This window comes from Nansenia antarctica (genome assembly GCF_963989245.1).
Source record: "Nansenia antarctica genome assembly, chromosome: 5".
NCBI lineage: Eukaryota > Metazoa > Chordata > Actinopteri > Argentiniformes > Microstomatidae > Nansenia > Nansenia antarctica.
This window is the reverse complement of record NC_137690.1, coordinates 28,495,161-28,513,678: the sequence shown is the minus strand read 5'-3', so window position 1 is coordinate 28,513,678 and position 18,518 is coordinate 28,495,161. Positions and strand designations below refer to the sequence as shown.

The following is an 18,518-nucleotide window of genomic DNA, read 5'->3' as shown; positions in this document are numbered from 1 at the left end:
CTCTCCGTTCCGTTTACCTTTTCACGGTATGAAGGTCGCCTCTGAATCAGACGACGGCTGCGTCGGAGTGCGCTGGGTACCTGAGTGTCGCTCCAAGGCTGTGTGCCCCTGTCCACAAGCAGCTCTCCACTGGGCGTTCTGGTGTTGACAAGAATGTCACTGTCACACCTAGACATTGACTCGAGTATTTGCTTGGCTTGATCAAAGTTCACTAAGTCTGGTATCATGTCATCGTCACTCTCATAGCTGGTTACAGGTGATGACGTTTGGGTGGCTTTTCCCAGTTCCACAGCATATTCAGTCTGTTTTGCTGCAGACACAGAGGTCGGGAGCTCGGCCGCTTTGTGATTATGCATATCTATATCTCTTGGGCCTGATCTACGGCCTGATCTCCTCAAGGCCCTCCTTTCTATTTTGCGAGGCCACCTCCTTTGGCGGTTCCTGAAGCGCACCAGTCTCCTGCGCACCAGTCTCCTGCGTTTGTTCTTCTTCACCATCTTAACAGTGAAGGCACCTTTCCTCTCTGCCTCTCGACCTGCGTCTGGAATTTTATTACACTTGGAGGACGTTTTGTGTAACACACCATTATGACATCACAGAATATGCAAACAAACTTCCCCACTGTGACATCATCTGGTAACCGTGATGAAATCTGCCCTTTTCTGCCTGTAAGAAATACCTCCATTTTACATGTTTTGCACCAGTTATGATTAAACACAAACACTTCTATCATATTAGATCATTATTATTTTTGAAAATATTTATTTAAAGCCTGTATTGTAATCACACTTGTTCACATTGTTCTTGGAAAAAGCACAACTTAACTGCAAGGAAAAGTTCACAACAAAACAAAAATAAACACAATATAAATAATTTGTCAAAATAGAAAAGGATATGGGCAACTTTGGATTGAACTCTGAGCAGCAAGTTCAACACAAATATTGACATTATGTGAACTGTAACGAAGGGAGAATTGACAGTAAGAAAAGCCTAGAAAGGCATAGAGGGTAAAAGAGTATGGCATCTTGTCATTTGATATGATAAGAAGATAACACTGAGGGATGCACTGTGTGATAATGTCACATAAAGACAGTTTTACAGTAACTTTTCATTCATTCAGTCTGATATCGTGGCACAATTGTACACCGCAATTTTCTAAAGGAGTCAGCTAGACAACAGACATTTCAGTGAGGTACTTATCAAAGCACCCCAGTAGTAAGTGTAGCCAGTCCTTACTAATGACCGAAGAGCTCAACAAAAAATATTGTGAAATGCATTGCCATGTCTACCACAAGGTGGGGCTGTTGTACCTGCTTTGAGCAATCATCAATGCTGTGAAATATCTGTGCAATGGCATCTTCAAACAAAGCCAGTGCAATCCTTCATTTAACCGGATGAAGCGAATCTCTTTCTCTGCTAACTAATTTGACATTTTAATTAGACCCAGTGCTTTGATGTCATTGTTCAGAGGCTATTTCAAGAGCACAACATATTGTGTTGCCATTACCCTTACATACAACTTAGTTAGGGCAGCATACATAAACATAAAAAAAAAAAAACTGTTTTAAAACAGCCTCTGCAAACAGGAACTGCAAAACGAAGTATCATTATGTTAGACAGCTCATTGTAATGTAGTAATAAACATGTCTTGGTATCCATCAACATGTTAGCGTGCCGTTCACTCTGAGAGGAATAACAAGGCAACATTTCATGTCTCAATAAACTCAAAATGAGATGGTAGAGATCAAGTTTACACACTTAAAGGCACATTATAGCAATACAAATGAATAAATTAACAATCAAATAATTCAAACTCAAAATTCAAGCACACCATTTAGGCTCCTAACAGTGGATCTGAAAATAATAATAATTCTGCCCTATAAACCCTTCTTTACACTGCAGAGCTGAATCCAGCTGAGGTGAACTGTCCTGGACTGGCCTGGTTACGTAGCCACCATAGCTGACGAAACAATACTGGAAAGTACAATGTGAAAGGTATATACTAACTAGAGCCATCACAGTATGGTTCAGGTCAGCCCTGCAGTGTGTAAAGAAGGACAGCCCCTAAGAGGACAACAATAAAACATCTCATCTGCAAATATATCTGATAATTTATCTGAGCAGTTCCCATGGAACAGTTCTAACTATAAATATGTGACACATCAAGTGATACACCAAATGACCCCAGCTCATTCCAGGTAACAGTGCACGCCCCCGATCAGAACATCTACTACAGAATAACCTCATCACAACAGCAGCACTTCATGTGCACTGAGGCAGTTCATATCCAGTGTGTATTCTCTCCTTCTCCTACAGTTGACTATGTTCACTTAAAACATCCGTGAATTCTACTGTAGCCTCTGCGTACCAGTTTAGTGCATTAAGTTGAGCAGAGGGAATTATTCAAATGGCAGACGATAAGCCTGCCAGAGCAAGTACCTGAGAACGCTTAACCACATTGTAACGGGGCTCGGTTGTAACTCCTACCTAGGTCTTCCCCATTTGCACCTTTTTCTTTCTTTCTTTTTTTCCCCTTTTGTAAAGAAGTTCTAGTCCCTAGAACTGACACTGGGAGATTCATCTCTCATTCCTCTTCGTATTCATAATAATCATTTTTAATGGCTTGCTCGATAATATTTTCAGCTGATAATCTTTGGTTAAAATGTAGCAATGCTTTGATGAGGTCATTCATGTTGGCTTTCATGCCCACCTTCTCCATCCACACTGTCAATAGTTCATAAACTTTCTCTTCAGGAGGAAGGTGATCTCGACTCTTTATAGCGTTATCGTGGAGTCCGATGTGCCTGAAGAATCTGTTGTGACAGCGGACGTCTATCTCTTCAAACAATTCAAAACATTTCTTCAAGGACTCGTCACCTGGAAACAAAAGGTATTAGTCAGGTTTGTTATATAATTTCGTGGGAATTTTTTGGGGATTTGCTAATCTATACATTTTTGGAAAGGGCATTGTATGAGGAATCAGAAAATATATGTTTCCATTTGCACAGATGTCTGAAAGGCGGCCATCTTGGCATTTACAAAGTGGCCGCCATAATACACACGTTTTGTAATATCTTGGCTTCTAAATAAGCTAGAACATTGATTTTAACTGCTAAACCTACATTTTCAGGGTCAAGGAATCCAATGGTTGTAGTTACAAAGCTATTTTTGTACTCTTTTTTTTAATATCATCACATAAAAATGTGTAACTTATACTTTAAGAAATTGTAGTTTTTCTATTACTTCCATACGTGAGTCCACAGACCACAGTATGATCATGACAACCTCCTGCATTAGATAGTCTCGATGTTATGATTTAAACTTTTGTTGGCTTTTTGGGGGGATTTGCTAATCTATACATTTTTGGATGTTATGGCAACAGCCAGCAACCAGTAAGGCAATACAGAGGCAGGTAAATATTTAGCCTAATGGAATATTTAATGATCTTCTTTCGGCGTATGGGTAGTTGTTTTCCTCTCCACTCCACCAGGCTCGGGGCCGAGGGGCTACCCTTTTACCACCCCGAGACCTGGTTGAGGGGCTCACCCGGGCTATATTTCTGGACACCCCTCCAGAAGCCACGTCATCGTCTCGTCATCTAGTACCGACAGACCATGCATCCCGTTGGGTGGGTGGTACACCGGGCAATCCAGGATAACATGGTCTGCGGTTTGGTCCTCTGCGCCACACTCGAACGACGCATTTGGGGCCAAGCCCCATCTGTGCATTGATGAGCGGAAACGCCCGACGCCGGTCCGGAGACGATTGAGCGTCACCCAGGATAGCCTTGGCAAGTCCATCCCGAGGGGCTCAGGGCCGGCGACTGGGATGTGGTCGCGGAGTTTGGAGGTGTTTGCCTCCCACTCCGCGCGCCACATATAATCCGCCCATCCTGCCGCACTGATGTTAAGATCTCTGCATTGCTGCCTGAGATCCTGTGCGGCAGGCACAAATGGGTGTCTCGACTTGAGACGCCGGGAGGGCTCCGCTGTTATAGTGAGCCTATCGTGGAGCAGATGGTTATTAAGCTCCACGGCCCGGCAGGCGAGACGTGCTGTGGCTCCCATGCGGCGGAGGCCTGCGGGCTGGATGCCTGCTAGGATGGGAAGGTTGTCCACGGGGGTAGGACGCAGGCATCCTGTCACAATGCGCAAGGCTTCGTTTATAGGCGAGTCGATGAGGCGGGTGTGGGCACTGCGACACCATACTGGGGCGCAGTATTCACTAGTTGAATAAACGAGGGCTAGGGCTGCCGTGCGCAAGGTCATCAACGCCACACAAGCTGTTAACTTCTTGCGCAGTGACTCGAGGTGCCGGCGAAACGTGAGCGTCCTGTCCAATGTCACACCGAGATAGATTGGCTCAGCGGAACATGGCAGGGGAGTTCCATCTAGATATACTCTAAGCTCACGTTTAGCCTCCCTGTTGTTAAGGTGGAAGGCAGCCGATACCGTCTTTGCCTCGCTAAGCTTCAATCTCTATTTCCGGAAGTATGCCACTAGTGTCTGCATGTCCTGGCTCAGAATCCCCTCCACAGACTGCCAATTTCCAGCAGAGTACACCACTGCGAGGTCGTCTGCGTAGGCGTACTTCCGCGAGAGTGTGTTGGGCAGGTCATAGGTGTAGATATTATAGAGGAGGGGGGCCAGGACCGATCCCTGAGGGACGCCGTTCTTAAGGCGTCGAAGCCTGCTTAGCTGTCCGCAACCGGTGGTAAGGGTAAAGCTGCGGTTACGGATGAGCTCCATGATCATTCTGACCATGTGCCTGTCCGGCAGCAGGCAGAGCAGCTTGCAGGAGAGGCCGTGATGCCATACGGTATCGTAGGCAGCCGTCAGGTCTATAAAGACGGCCCCGGCCTTCTTTTTGCCGAAAAGCAATCCTCGATGTCTTGAGTCATAAGGGTGACTTGATCTACGGTCGACCTCTCGCGTCGGAACCCGGCCTGCTCACGTGGGAGCAGCAGGTCGACAAATGGTTCGATGCGGGTGTAGATGAGACGCTCGAGGATCTTGAAGGGGATGCATAACAGAGAGATGGGACGGTAACTCTTAGGGTCCCCTTGAGGCATATTCGGTTTAGGGATCGCAACAACTAGGGCTCTTCGCCAGATTTTGGGGATCTTGAGTTGGCGCAAACTGGAAGTGAGGAACGCTCTCAGCCAGGACTTCAAGGCGGGTGCGGCATGGAGAATAAGCTCCGTATATCATATTTAATGATAAAAATAGGGAATGAAACAAAATAAATGATTGGGAGGAATGTGGGGAGTGTATGGTGTGCTGGTTGTTCTGTTTGTGGGATGTGTATTTACTCTATGTGTAATGACAGGCGGGTTGTGTCTCTTGACTATGTATAAGCGTTTATGCTATGTGTGATGTGATATGTGAATGGCGAGTCCAATGCGTGCCAATGTGAGCTGGGTTGTTAGATTAGTTCATCATCATCACTTTCGTGCGTCACGGCTTGGGAATCGTCATCGTTCTGGCACTGGCTGCTGCACTGACACATGTCGGTACAGGCTAAGTTCTTAGCTCTGCATGAACATCTGCCAGAAGAACAGTCAGTTTTGCATTTGCATTGTACCATCTCAATGATGGACTTTGGGTCTGGGAGGACGTCTGTGGTTGTTGGTTTAAGCATGCCATCCTCATGTTTGGAGTACCAATTTTGAAGAATACCAAAAATAGCTTTGTAACTACAACCATTGGATTCATTGACCCTGAAAATGTAGGTTTAGCAGTTAAAATCAATGTTCTAGCTTATTTAGAAGCCAAGATATTACAAAATGTGTGTATTATGGCGGCCACTTTGTAAATGCCAAGATGGCCGCCTTTCAGACATCTGTGCAAATGGAAACATATATTTTCTGATTCCTCATACAATGCCCTTTCCAAAAATGTATAGATTAGCAAATCCCCAAAAAATTCCCACGAAAGTTTAAATTGAAACATAGTGAACCTGACTATATACAGCCTCCATTAAAACACTCAGACATTATATCCCAACCATTCTCACTGACACATGCAACTGTTTTCCAACCCCCCCCTGTTGGCTGCTTACTGTCTGTCCCATGCATGCCTGTTTGACTTCCTGTGTCTGTCCAAATGTGCATACTGTATGTATTGCTAATTCTCTAATGCTGTTAGTGTGCTTTTTGCTGTGCTTAATGTTGTGCGGGTTTATGTGGATGTGTGATGCTGTCCCTTTAACTTGATGCTGTGACTGTAAGTGGAGGAGATGTGGAGATGTACGTATGTTTTTACTCTTTTAACTGTGCTGGAATTTTGGATGTCGTGTGTTGTTTGTTTTTAACATATAACCTGATTTCTTTTCAGCCCCTCCCCCCCCACCCCCCAAGAGGCTTTTGTCTTTTGCCAGGCCGCCAATGTAAATAAGAATTAGTTCTTATTGGCCTTGCCTGGTTAAATAAAGGTTAAATAAAAAATAACACAATAAATGCTTTTTATGGAGCACAAGTAAAGGGTGACTAAAGGGTTAAAAAGTCTAAAACCATGGAACTATAGAAGGTGTGCTCTTACCATTCAAAGGAACGAGTTTTCTGAATTGGACCTCTTCCTACAAAGATAAGAAACAACAACAAAATGAAGTGTATCAGTTTACAAAATGAAGTGTATCAGTCAAATTCTTGCAACTTAAAGCACTTCTACTGTCGTAAAATATTCAACACTAGTAAACTGTTTCTTACAACAAACAGATCATGTGCAAGAGGCAGTTAACACTGTGCCTTTTCCTGGCATAAAACAAATGTGTTGCACTGACATGCAACACTCAAGCGCAGTGTGAGAGCAGCCTAAATGGAGCATACGGGAACAAGAATGAGCTGAATGTCGGACGAGACCCAGATTAGAGGTCTAAGGCATCTATGAGGAGATGGATGGAAAAGGCTTAGACTTGAGCCCGGTCCAGATACGACAGCTGAGAGGAGAAGAGACAAAACTGCCCAGTTTTACAATATTGAGATGAAACGCAGTGACACAAAGTTCTGATCACAACTGTAGAAGAGGTAACTGCATCTTGCGCGAAATGCGCTATACAAATAACATTTAATTTGATTTTATTTGATTTAACTGAAATGACATTGCAAGCTAGCCGGATTTCCATCGCATAAACAAAAGACGTGTGTTTGCATTATCTAAGTGATCCAACTAGCGAGAAAGCTAGTTATAACAAGCCCACTGTCAACACAAGTGCTGCAACTGATTCATCTTCGGCCTTAAGCAAAGATTTGAGATCTCGGAGACGGTGACAGGACACATTCTAAAACTGGGTAGTTCAGATCAATAAAACAGCATGTCAAAACCGTCCAAAAAGTATCTGGGCCGGGCTTTAGAAGGTAGAGGGAAGTTTTGGGAAGGGCGAAGGTAAGTAAATGAGCATGCCCTGTACTGCTGCTCTCACCCTAGTGTCAGGCTGCCTCGGCAACACAGGGCTGGGGCGTGGGGAGGAGGATCTGGGGAGGGGGGCGGAGGGCGGTGGAGACAGACTGGACTGGGAGGAATTGGCGGTGTTGGAGAGGCTGTCGCCCAAGCCTTTGTCCTCATCCTCAGCGGATGAGGCTTTGGCACCCACCGCCTGCTGCCCCGCCTGCTCCAAGAGAGGATGGCGAAGATGAGGGTAGTCATCCAGATCCGCGTTCCGCCCGTTCTGCCTCTCCTCCGTCGACAGGTTGTTTGCTTCTCCGTCGTCCTGGGAGATGAGAAAGATGTGTTTCGGATGGAGCAGAATGTTCCTTTTTTACTTTCTGTTATGTATTTTTTTTCCTTTCACCACTTCCTTTTTGTTATGCAAAACATACATGTATTTCTACATATCTTATTTCCCATACGTCACATTGTTCCAAACACATGCAGTGTTTGATGACTTTGCATATAAGCAAATAAATAGCTGACTCACCACCACAACCTTCTCCATCTCAGTTGGACTATGAATTCCTAGAACAGAGGAAGTGTGACTAAGCATTTCATTGACAGCTTTTTTGGCATCACCGTCATCACAGTTTGAGTGAAACGCACGGTGTGCTATGCAGTGTAGAGAGAACTATGACATCTATTTGACACAATCGCCTCAACTTACCTGTCCTTTCACAGAGCTTTCGTTTCTTCCAACACACAACAACGACGAAAGCAAGAACTGCTACCGACACAATCGTAGCAGCAACAGCTGTTTGAACAGAAAAAAGAATGACCTTTAATGCCACAATCACAATGGAATGTAGAAATGGATATGTACAAATGCAAGATCACTTGCTAAATGTCATTCTAGGATAAGGCAGAGACCAAAATGACACAAATACATACAACGTGGACTGTAACCGCCAGAATTTTTAAAGGCATTGTCCTCTATTTTGACTTAGATTTTCAGATTTACAGTGCCCTCCATAACTATTGGAAAGACTTTGTCTTCTTTTAGCTCTATACTCCAACAGTTTGGATTTGAAATCAAACCATTACCAGTGATTCCTCTACTGTATATGCATTTATTCGTGGCGGGCCGCCACGAATGAATTTCCTCCGCCACTAATTGATTCAGACAGTCCACTTTGATTCAGGCTGCGCAGAAAGGCAGCGAGTTATTATGACCGGAGAACAGAAAAAAAGCAGATTGAAGCTAGATTTAGGCCGCTTCCAGACCTACATTTCGTTACGATTTAGGGCGTACGTAGTTAGTTACAATATGTTACAATGTTGCAATTAACCTCGTCGTTTGTGTTCGCACTGCAATCGAGACTGAATCGCTCTCAACAGGCGCGCGGCGCGAGGCGACGCGCTTTCAAAACAGTTTTGTGATTGGTCCGAATTTAGCGGGACATTTGGATTTCTCTCTTCGCCCGTCGCCGTTCCCTTTAATCCCGTAAACATATCCTAATCGAAAATGCAACATCATCAGCGATGACTGTGGGTTATTGCATTTACTGCTGTTCTCTGGTTCATGTTCTTATACCAGTGCTCATTTAGGGCTTTCACACCAGCAGTTCCGAACGCCGGTTCGCGTTCGCGTTCGGAAACCTATGGAGTATTTTAAATGAACATTCGTAATGTATGTCTCTGATGTTCATGGTCAATTAAATCAGCCTATTTTGTGAAACAAATAATGTTCCTGCTAATGGGTTAACCGAGCATTCTCGCACCTAACGTGCAAGCACCTAGCTTCGAACTATTCATAGCAATATGCGCGGGGCAAAAATAATCTATTGCCTCTAAAATCACCACGAACAGAACGGCGGAGGTACGGGTAAGCAGGGCTCGTGTTGGTGTCCTCAAGGTAAGAGTTGGTTTTCTTTAACTCAACTGATAGCATTACCTTGCTGTTGTTGTTTACCGAATGCTCCATCTGACTGTCACACTGTGATTTTACTTGTGTAAACAGTTAATGAGTAACGTTAGCCGGTTTTGTGCGTGTACTCTCATGTAGGCCTACTTCGTATTGATCTTTCTGTGTGTGTGTGTGTGTGTGTGTGTAATGCGCGTTCCGCATGTTCCGCTGCAGCTGTAGGATATATTGGTATTTGATCACCTTCTATATACAATCACCTGCTCGGCTTTAATGACTTAACCGCTATTTAAGAAATTATAATTGTTGCCACCCTCTAGTTTTTGGTGAAATTACGTCTTTGTTTTGAGTGCCAAAACAAAGATTAGCGCTCCACCACTAATGTAAAAAATCCTGGAGGAAACACCGCATTACTATGGGTCAAAGTAGACATTTAGAAAATACAAAACAGTTTAAACATACTCTACTTCAACAAACTATTTCATGGCTTCAAAGGTATCGGAAACAATCATACAATGTCCAAATACAGTACTCATATTTAGTATTTGGTCGATAATCCAATAACTGCCTGAAGTCTGCGACCCATTGACCCCATCAAACAGTAGGTATACATTCTCTGGTGATGCTCTGTCAGGACTGTACTGCAGCCATCTTCAGTTGTTGTTTGTTTTGATGTCTTTCTGCCTTAAATCTTATCATCAGGAAATGAAATGCAGGTTCAGTTGGATTTACATCTGCTTTCTGGCTCTGAAACGCTCCCTAGTTGCTACGGCAGTGTGTTAGGGGTCATTGTCTTACTGTATAATTAAACACAATCCAATGAATTTGGAGGCATTTGCTTGTACAGCAGGCAAGATGTATGTCTGTATACTTCAACATACATTGAATACATTCTGTTGCTCCTGTCAGCAGTAATATTATCAATTAGCTCTTGTGGCAGCTATACATGCGACTGCTGAGCTCACCAGTGCTTTCTTTCTTTTAATGATATTATTCCAAACATTCTAAGTCTAAGGTTTTTATTTTTCATAGATGTTTCTGATGTTTCAGCCTCATAATGGCGTCCTTTACTTCCAGTGATGTCTCATTAGGGCTCATATTGACAGACACCAATACTCCAAAGGCCAATGCAGAGCCTACAATCAATAAACATTGACCGTTTTTGAAGTGCTAACCCTTGTTATTAAATTACAGGTTTGTGCCCATTAGCCACACTCTCTCAACTTGGAGATTAAATGGTGTTTAATATATCTAAATAATAGAGGGTAAGCACTTTTCTTATTAAAACTGAGATCGATCATCAACATGGCAGATGTACTGTGCTTTGAGTTGCATTTCATGTACGGAAGGCGCTATATAAATAAAGTTTTACTTACTTACTTACTTACTACTTTATCATATTTTTTTTTATCTAAGTGTCAAAATAGTGAAGCGACCCTTTGAGTTTGTATTCAACTGAATCCACGGCACAATGAGGAGACAACAGATCAAGCAGCGAGGTGATGCTGTCTGCAGTACCTGCTGTTATACCTGCTGTGCTGGTGCTGGAGGTGGACGGTGCGCTCTTACAGTCGGTGTTGGACGTGCTGGTGCAGTTCCTCACCTCCACTTCACCCTCTTTACACCTGGGAGATGAGGGGGTTTCCATTGAAAAGGTTGGTTGAAATGAGAAACGGCATCGATCAAAAACATATTAAAACCCATCACAGCAATGACTCTGTGAGCTATCCTCAACTGATGCCGTTATTATTATTATAATCTATTGAAGCGAATGAGGAGGTTTGAAAGTGAGTATTGCGTAGCTTACCTGGTGCACTTTCTGCACACCTCACAGGCCTGGTCAGGTGCACAGAATGTTCCGGATCTGCACTGGCACTCTGTGTCCTGAGTGATGGTGCATCTCCTTTTGACCTCCTGATCTGGAAGAGCAACATGCACAGAGCACAAAAAGATCAAACCGATATTATGTGACAGCGTCTTTGAAAGTCATTCATCGATTTTTGTCATTCATCCATTTTTCCAACGAGAATCAAACAGAATTACCTGAGCGACACTTGGTGCACTTGAAGCATTGGTCCAGATCGTTGTCGTGTTCGGTATACGTGTCAAAGTCACAGGTCTCACAAGTCCCTTTCTCTGAGGCACGGGTGCAGGGGGATTTGACATACGTACCTGTATGCAAAAACATACAAGTTACCAGGCTATCCAAAAACCTGTCCGCTGCCGTCTAAAGAAAATACTTCACACTTGACTTAACTGAATAAATTACGTTAGCCACATAGCCATAGTCATTATAGGACCAAACTCTCCCCCCAGTAGCTCTCATGATGGATTCAAGCTTGTGACAAACTCAGGTCTCAGTAGACCGAATCGTAAAATGGCCATTTGGCTCACCAGCTGGGCAGTTTAGGCAGCAGATGTTTCCGTGTGGGTACTCCAGGCCCTCTCTGCAGTAGATGTCCCTCTGAGGCCTGTTCCTGCCTTTGCCTCCTGCCCCTGTCAACTCAAGGCCTGCCGCCGTGGGGTCGAGGGCCCAGGTGACGAGAACAACCTTAGATAAAGATGACGGAGAACACATCCTGTATGAAGAGCGTATTGTACCACAGCGGTCCCCTTGCCCTGTGCTATACGGTTATGTTGTTAATGTTGTTACGCTGATGTGTTGGGATGTTACTGACGTTATGTTTCCTGTCTATCTTGTCTAACCCTGAGGTCAATAAAGTATCCATCTATCTACAGTACGAGTCAAATGTTTGGACACACTTTAACATTCAATTGAAACTCTGTTTTTAGTGTTGACGTGAAGGCATATTGCCACCTACTGGCCTGGCATGTTATGAGAGCATTTTAAAATGTTTTTACGTTCTCTTGTGGACGGAGATATTTTCTATAACAGTGCTTGTGTGGACAGGACTCTTTTTGAGAACGAAGGAGGAAAAACCCTGTCTTCAAAAGCACCTGTGTAACATTATTTCTTCATGCAATTCCTGCATTTTTCAGGTGCACATTCAACCTGGGAATCTCCCGTTCTACTACATCCCAAAGGTGTTCTATTGGATTCAGATCCGGTGCCTGGGAAGGCCACAGAAGAACACTGAACTCATTGTCATGTCCATGAAACCAAATGATGATTGATTGGTATTAACAGGCCCAAAGTGTGCCAAGAAAACATTGCCCACACCATTACATCACCTGAATGAATGAGAAGGTGTACAGGTGTTCCTAATAAAGAGTTCAGTGAGTGTATGTACTTTGGATATCCAAAAATAGAAGCTACTTGTAATAATAATAAGAAGAATAACCTTTATTTGTATAGCACTTTTCCTGCAAACATTGCAGTGCTTTAATCTTTATATAAATCATAATTTAATTACGTATTTAGTCATTTAAAGGCAATATTAAAAAGATGGGTTGTACAGTACATGTCTCTTAGGGAATACCTTTTATGGTTATACCTTCCTAGCCATATCCATATTAAAGATTACTTGGGGTAGGGCTTCCTGTGTGTATTGGAGCTCATCCAAACAGAGATTCAGCAATTTCCTTGTCCATGTAGAGATCAACACTTTCTGATGATATCATACCTGTACGCAGTTTCCATGACTTGGCATGGCGTGATCATAAGAGGACCAATCAAATGGCATTGCATCACATCACACCACTCCCAGAACAGGCTGTCAATTCAGCTCCAGCTGAGACCACAGCATAAATGGGGATTGTTGAAGAAGACATGTCGAAAATCACTCTCACTGACTTGTACTGTTCAACAAAACAAAATAAACTAGTAGGTTAAGTCTGTGTGTGAAGAATTTGTGGGATATGCTGCCAACCATTGACAATGTATGTCACTTAAACCATATACAGTACTGTAACATTAGGTCACTTAAACCATATACAGTACTGTAACATTAGGTCACTTAAACCATATACAGTACTTAAACCATATACAGTACTTAAACCATATACAGTACTGGAACTCCCTGTCACTTAAACCATATACAGTACTGTAACAGTAGGTAGACTACACTCTGCCCCACACCTCTCAGTCTTGTCATTACTGTATAACAAAATGTAACTTTACTGTTACTATGAATGTTGTTACCCAGTCAGAGATTCTAATATTCTAAATGGTTAGCCTACATGGTTCATTCAGATCTTCTACAGTAACTGAAATAAATATTATGAATTATATTTATTATATTAAGAAAATATATTAATGAATAAGGGTAAACATCAGAAAGGTCAATGGGACTTTATGGGCTGAACATGTTTTTGATGTGGGCTCAACATGTTTCAACTTAAGCCAAATAAGGCAAGTTCCTGTCTAAACCCCTTTGAAAGTACCTCAGGACACACCCAGTTTTACGACCTGCACATACCTGTACTGTCTGTCTGTAGAACTAGCCTACAAGTCACAAGACTAAATAAACACACACACACACACCATGCTCCGACATGGTTGTTGTTAAGTACTAATGTCATATGATAAGATAAACCTGTTTACAAAAAAATAAATAACTTCCTTCTTCTAGCACTACGACTGCCAATGGCCCCTGGCCCCTGGCCCGAGCATAGATTAGCCTACTTTTTCCTGCTATGACTGGTGGATAGATGATTCACTTTCTTAGTGAAATGTATTTGTTGTAAGTCGCTTTGGATAACATTTTTAAATGTTAAAATGTTTATTATTAGAACAAATAACAGATTTCTCTTGTTGCAGAGAAAGTTAGAACACAGTCATACAGATTAACTACTCATATACAGATAAAAGCCCCACAGCTTGAACTTCAATACAATACCAAAATGGAGTGTTTTGGACATGCCCATGCACATGTACAATAGCAACTGGCAGCGACAGTGCTGTGCTGCTTACATACCACATATCACACATACCAAATATCACACACAATCTCATCTAAGCCACAACCATACAAACCATGCAAATATTGTGGAACCACACAGGTTGGAATTAGCAAATGTGGCTTCAACGCATACAGTCTACCAGAACAGTATCACAACTTTGGTTAATGAGTTGAGACTCCCCCATTGAGACCACCAGATAAAAAGGTCAGTTACATCACTACACAGAGAGTAGTGATGTAACTGGGGCACCGGGTCCCTGACCAGAAACAACCCCTAATCGCTGGACGCTTGTGTAGATCAGAGCCTATAAGCCAGACGACAGGAAGCAGCACGTGCGGGTGGGCAAGCTTGTCTCGGAGCCCCAGACCATCAGCACTGGAGCCCCACAAGGCTGTGTGCTCTCTCCTCTACTCTTCTCCCTCTAACACCAACAGTTGCACCTCTAGCCACCCTTCTGTCAAACTCCTGAAGTTCGCAGACGACACAACCCTCATTGGATTAATCTCCAGTGGGGATGAGTCCACCTACAGAAAGGAAGTTGAAAGCCTGAATTCCTGGTCTAGCCACAACAACCTGGAGCTGAACTCTCTGAAAACTAGAGATGGTAGTAGGCTTCAGCCCTGGAAAAAGGTTCTGGTCTATCAAGACCAAAACATCATGCCATCTGAACAGTTTCTTCCTCACAAACAAGCCCCCTCACGGACTCTGGAACTTCCAACCCCCATCTCTCAGAATTAGAATCAGAATCAGAATTATTTCTATTGCCAAGTATATTCGCATATATACAGGAAATTGACTTGGTGTGGTTGGTGCATAAGACATAAAGATACAAACAACAATATAATAAAAAACAACAATGTAATAAACAACACTATAAGGAATCATTGTTTAAAAAGACAATGGCAGAAAGGGGCAGTAGAACAATAATTATGTAGGCTGTAAACCTAATATAGATTACATTGTCAGTTGTATGTGTGTCTGTGTGTGTGTGTGGGGGGGGGGGGAGTCCCAGAGTCAATAATTATAAGGTGCACTGTGCACTGCCATGGGGAAGAAATCTCTGGAACTTCCACCCCCCCCCCCCCCCCCCCTTCTCTCTCTCTCACTCTCACTCACACACACACACACACACACACACACACACACACACACACACACACACACACACACACAGTTTCATATTATTTTACATTTATTCTAATTCATAGTGTACATGCCCCATTCCCACTTCATTTATAGTTCTCATGTTTTGCTATTCTCTTTGAAATTATTTTTGCTTATATATTGTAAATTGTTATGTCCTATGCACCAACCTCACCAAGTTAATTTCCTGTATGTGCAAATATACTTGGTCAAATAAATAATTCTGATTCTGAATCTTCTGATTCTGAAAGAGGGGAATACCTTGGGTCATTGCTACATTATTAGCAATGCTTATGAGGATGGGACTTTCTGCCCATGCTCTTATTCATCTGATCCAGACATACAGGCAGAAACTAAAACTTTCTAAACATACTGAGGAGATCTAAGAACTGGGGCAACAGATAAGCAGTGGAAAAGCTGGCATGTTTAAAGCCACCTCTAACAGTACAAGTACATTTCCTGTATGTGCGAATACTTGGCAATAAGAAAATAATTCTAATTCTAATTCTGAAGATGAGGAAAATGACAATTCCACCAAACCTATATCAGAGAGCAATGTGTGAAGAGTATACCTATCTGATCTTGTCAACAGTGTCCAGGAGTAGGAGCTGTGGGCTTGTTACTGGACACTACTGGGCCATATTCCACAAAGCTCGATAAAGTTCTAAGCCTCGATAAAGTTCTAAGCCTCGGAAATGTTAGCTTGCCTTCGGTGCCATCAATGTGGCTCAAATAATTCGCTGCTTGGTTGAGCTCCTTCTGAGTCAGATATAATTAGCCTGGTCCCGACCAGGCTAAAACACAGGCTATAGTCATCCGTGCGTCAAAAAAGGCTCACAGGCGGAAACTAAACCCTGAACGAAAGTTCCTCATGTGTCTTTTAGGAAATATTAGTTCCCACTTCACATGAGATAGATAGATTAGATAGTTTGATTAGATAGTTTGACTGTGTGATAGATAGATAATTTGATATTTTGAAAGTGTGATCGATCGATAGATAGTTTGATTGTGTGATAGATAACTTGATATTTTGAAAGTGTGATAGATAAATCGATAGATCAATAAAGAAAAGAGTGTAAAAAAAAAAAAGTAATTGTCTCAACTTGCATTACCGTTATCACAGCGGTCTGCTGGCGTAGTGGTTAAGGCTGCGGACTCGAGTTCCAAAGGTTGCGAGTTTGAGACTTGACTAAGTCATTCATTTTTTTTTTTTTACATTTAACCGAAGATTTCATGCAAAGGTTTCAAACACCATTGTAATCGTGTCAGTTCTTGTAAATTAGCCTGCACCATAATTTTATAGCCTACATACTTTTTTAGATGAGATTTTAGATTAGATTCAGACAACGAAATGCAGTAAAAAGTGCGCCTGAAGAGGGATTTGAACCACCGATATAAAATGACGAATAAATCCTATGGCAGCGGTCGATACCACTAGGCCATTATGGCGATATGACGGTTTGTAGCCTGCTGCTCATATCACCACAGTAGTAAATATTCATTTATTAAAATATGAACATATAACAATAACTGGGGCTAGTATGACCTACGCATTTAATCGGTCAGCAATTTCTTGCCAAACCATTTCCCTCGCCTTGTTAATTGCGGCAGTATTGCACTATTTTACATCTTATTTTTCCGTCTTCATAAAAAATCAATAATTCGGAATGCTGCGCAAATGTAGTACCCCTGCAGAGTGGAGTATCTTCATTTCGACTCTTCTGGGCTGCGTATGTCTGCGTGCACGCGCCCATATCGAAGATTTGTAAGCCTGTCTTCTGTGAACACTGATGACACAAGGCTGATCCTCATTCGAGGAATCACCTGAGGCTTGAATACCAATCTCGAGGTCCCTGAGCGCCGCATTTAATTATAGCGCCGCTATATTAAGCCACCTTTAGTGGAATATGGCCCTAGACAGCTCTCTCAAAGAGCTCAGCACACAATATTATTGTTGCATCAAATTAACTTTAAATTCAAATTGTATTTTCATCCTCGATGGGATGTTAACCCTACCGTGTTCCCGTGTGTGCATAGCGGTAACTTAGGTCAACTTAGGTCCTCATAGGTAGTTTTCTATTATGGTCAAAGTGCGCAACAAGAGATATAGCATTATCATACAACATAAGCGTAGGCCTACAGTATAATATATTATACATTATATATATATATATATATATATATATATATATATATATATATATATATATATATATATATACACACACACAACATAAGCGTAGGCCTACAGTATAATATATTATACATTATATATATACAACATAAGCGTAGGCCTACAGTATAATATATTATACATTATATATAATTATATATACCCAAGAGGCCAGCTAAGAATGTCGCACCTTTAACCCTTGGCCTAATGAGACGGCGCCGTGTGTATTGACATATCAGTGAGACATTCTCTCTCTTGGACACAAACACTTGCATGCCTCATCAGTTTACCTTGTGAGTCATGATCGCACCAAAAAGCAGATCAAATTAACACAATTCAATACCAAGCCACCTAATCAACCACCTATCAATGGCAACTAATCCAGATATCCTTTAGAAAGTTAGGTTAGGGTTCTGATGACCCGCTGCATTCCAGCAGCTACCGATGTCAACATGTTCCCAGTGCGCGTCCGCGTCGCGATCAAGACGCAAGAAACTTACCACGTATATTGTAGTAAGTATATCGGTCATCCTTCCAAGTTGTCAAGATCCCAAAGATGGCGTAAAAACATCCCAGTTGAGGTTTTATTTGCTGAAATGATGATAACACATTCTGGGAAGAAATACGACTGTTGTTTTTTGTCGGCAACTTTCTCTCGCCGAGCAGTAAGTTGCTGCTACTCCAATGAACCCGGAGGACTGAAGCCCGTCACCGTCACGCCTCCAGGGAATGAAGCCGACTTCCCAAGTCCGAAATCAACTCGTGTGTTCGACCTTGTAGAAGTAATTTCCTCTTCGTAGATCTGTGCAACATGTTTTGGGTGTAAGCGACTCTTCTGAGACAGCCATTCAGACAGTAAACGGGCCTAAAGATCAACGAGACGCCATCGAATAGAATTGACGCGTGCAGGTCAATTTTGGATGTATTAATAATGGCATATAGGGCCATTGGCCTATGAGATCCGGCGTGTTCATGGATAAACTGATACATTAATTCTCTGATCATGTCTATGACTCCAGAGCATACTGTATCTAAATGTTATCGTTTC

General features: G+C 42.5%; 1 protein-coding gene across 2 annotated transcripts; it reads right to left on the bottom strand.

The window, feature by feature from the left end:
- Positions 1–776: 776 nt before the first annotated feature.
- Positions 777–18,063, bottom strand: hdr (hematopoietic death receptor). Of its 2 annotated transcripts, none has more exons than XM_080533045.1 (10): positions 17,971–18,063; positions 11,686–11,842; positions 11,335–11,463; positions 11,099–11,210; positions 10,822–10,916; positions 8,095–8,181; positions 7,915–7,952; positions 7,420–7,707; positions 6,540–6,576; positions 777–2,877 (listed from the first exon to the last, which is right to left on the bottom strand). In XM_080533045.1, exons 1-10 carry the CDS (start codon positions 17,998–18,000, stop codon positions 2,585–2,587), a joined length of 1,266 nt encoding a protein of 421 aa, XP_080389171.1. In that variant the 5' UTR covers positions 18,001–18,063; the 3' UTR covers positions 777–2,584. The 2 variants fall into 2 exon arrangements, with proteins under 2 accessions (XP_080389171.1, XP_080389172.1); XM_080533046.1 differs by having other exon boundaries at positions 7,591–7,707.
- Positions 18,064–18,518: the final 455 nt, after the last annotated feature.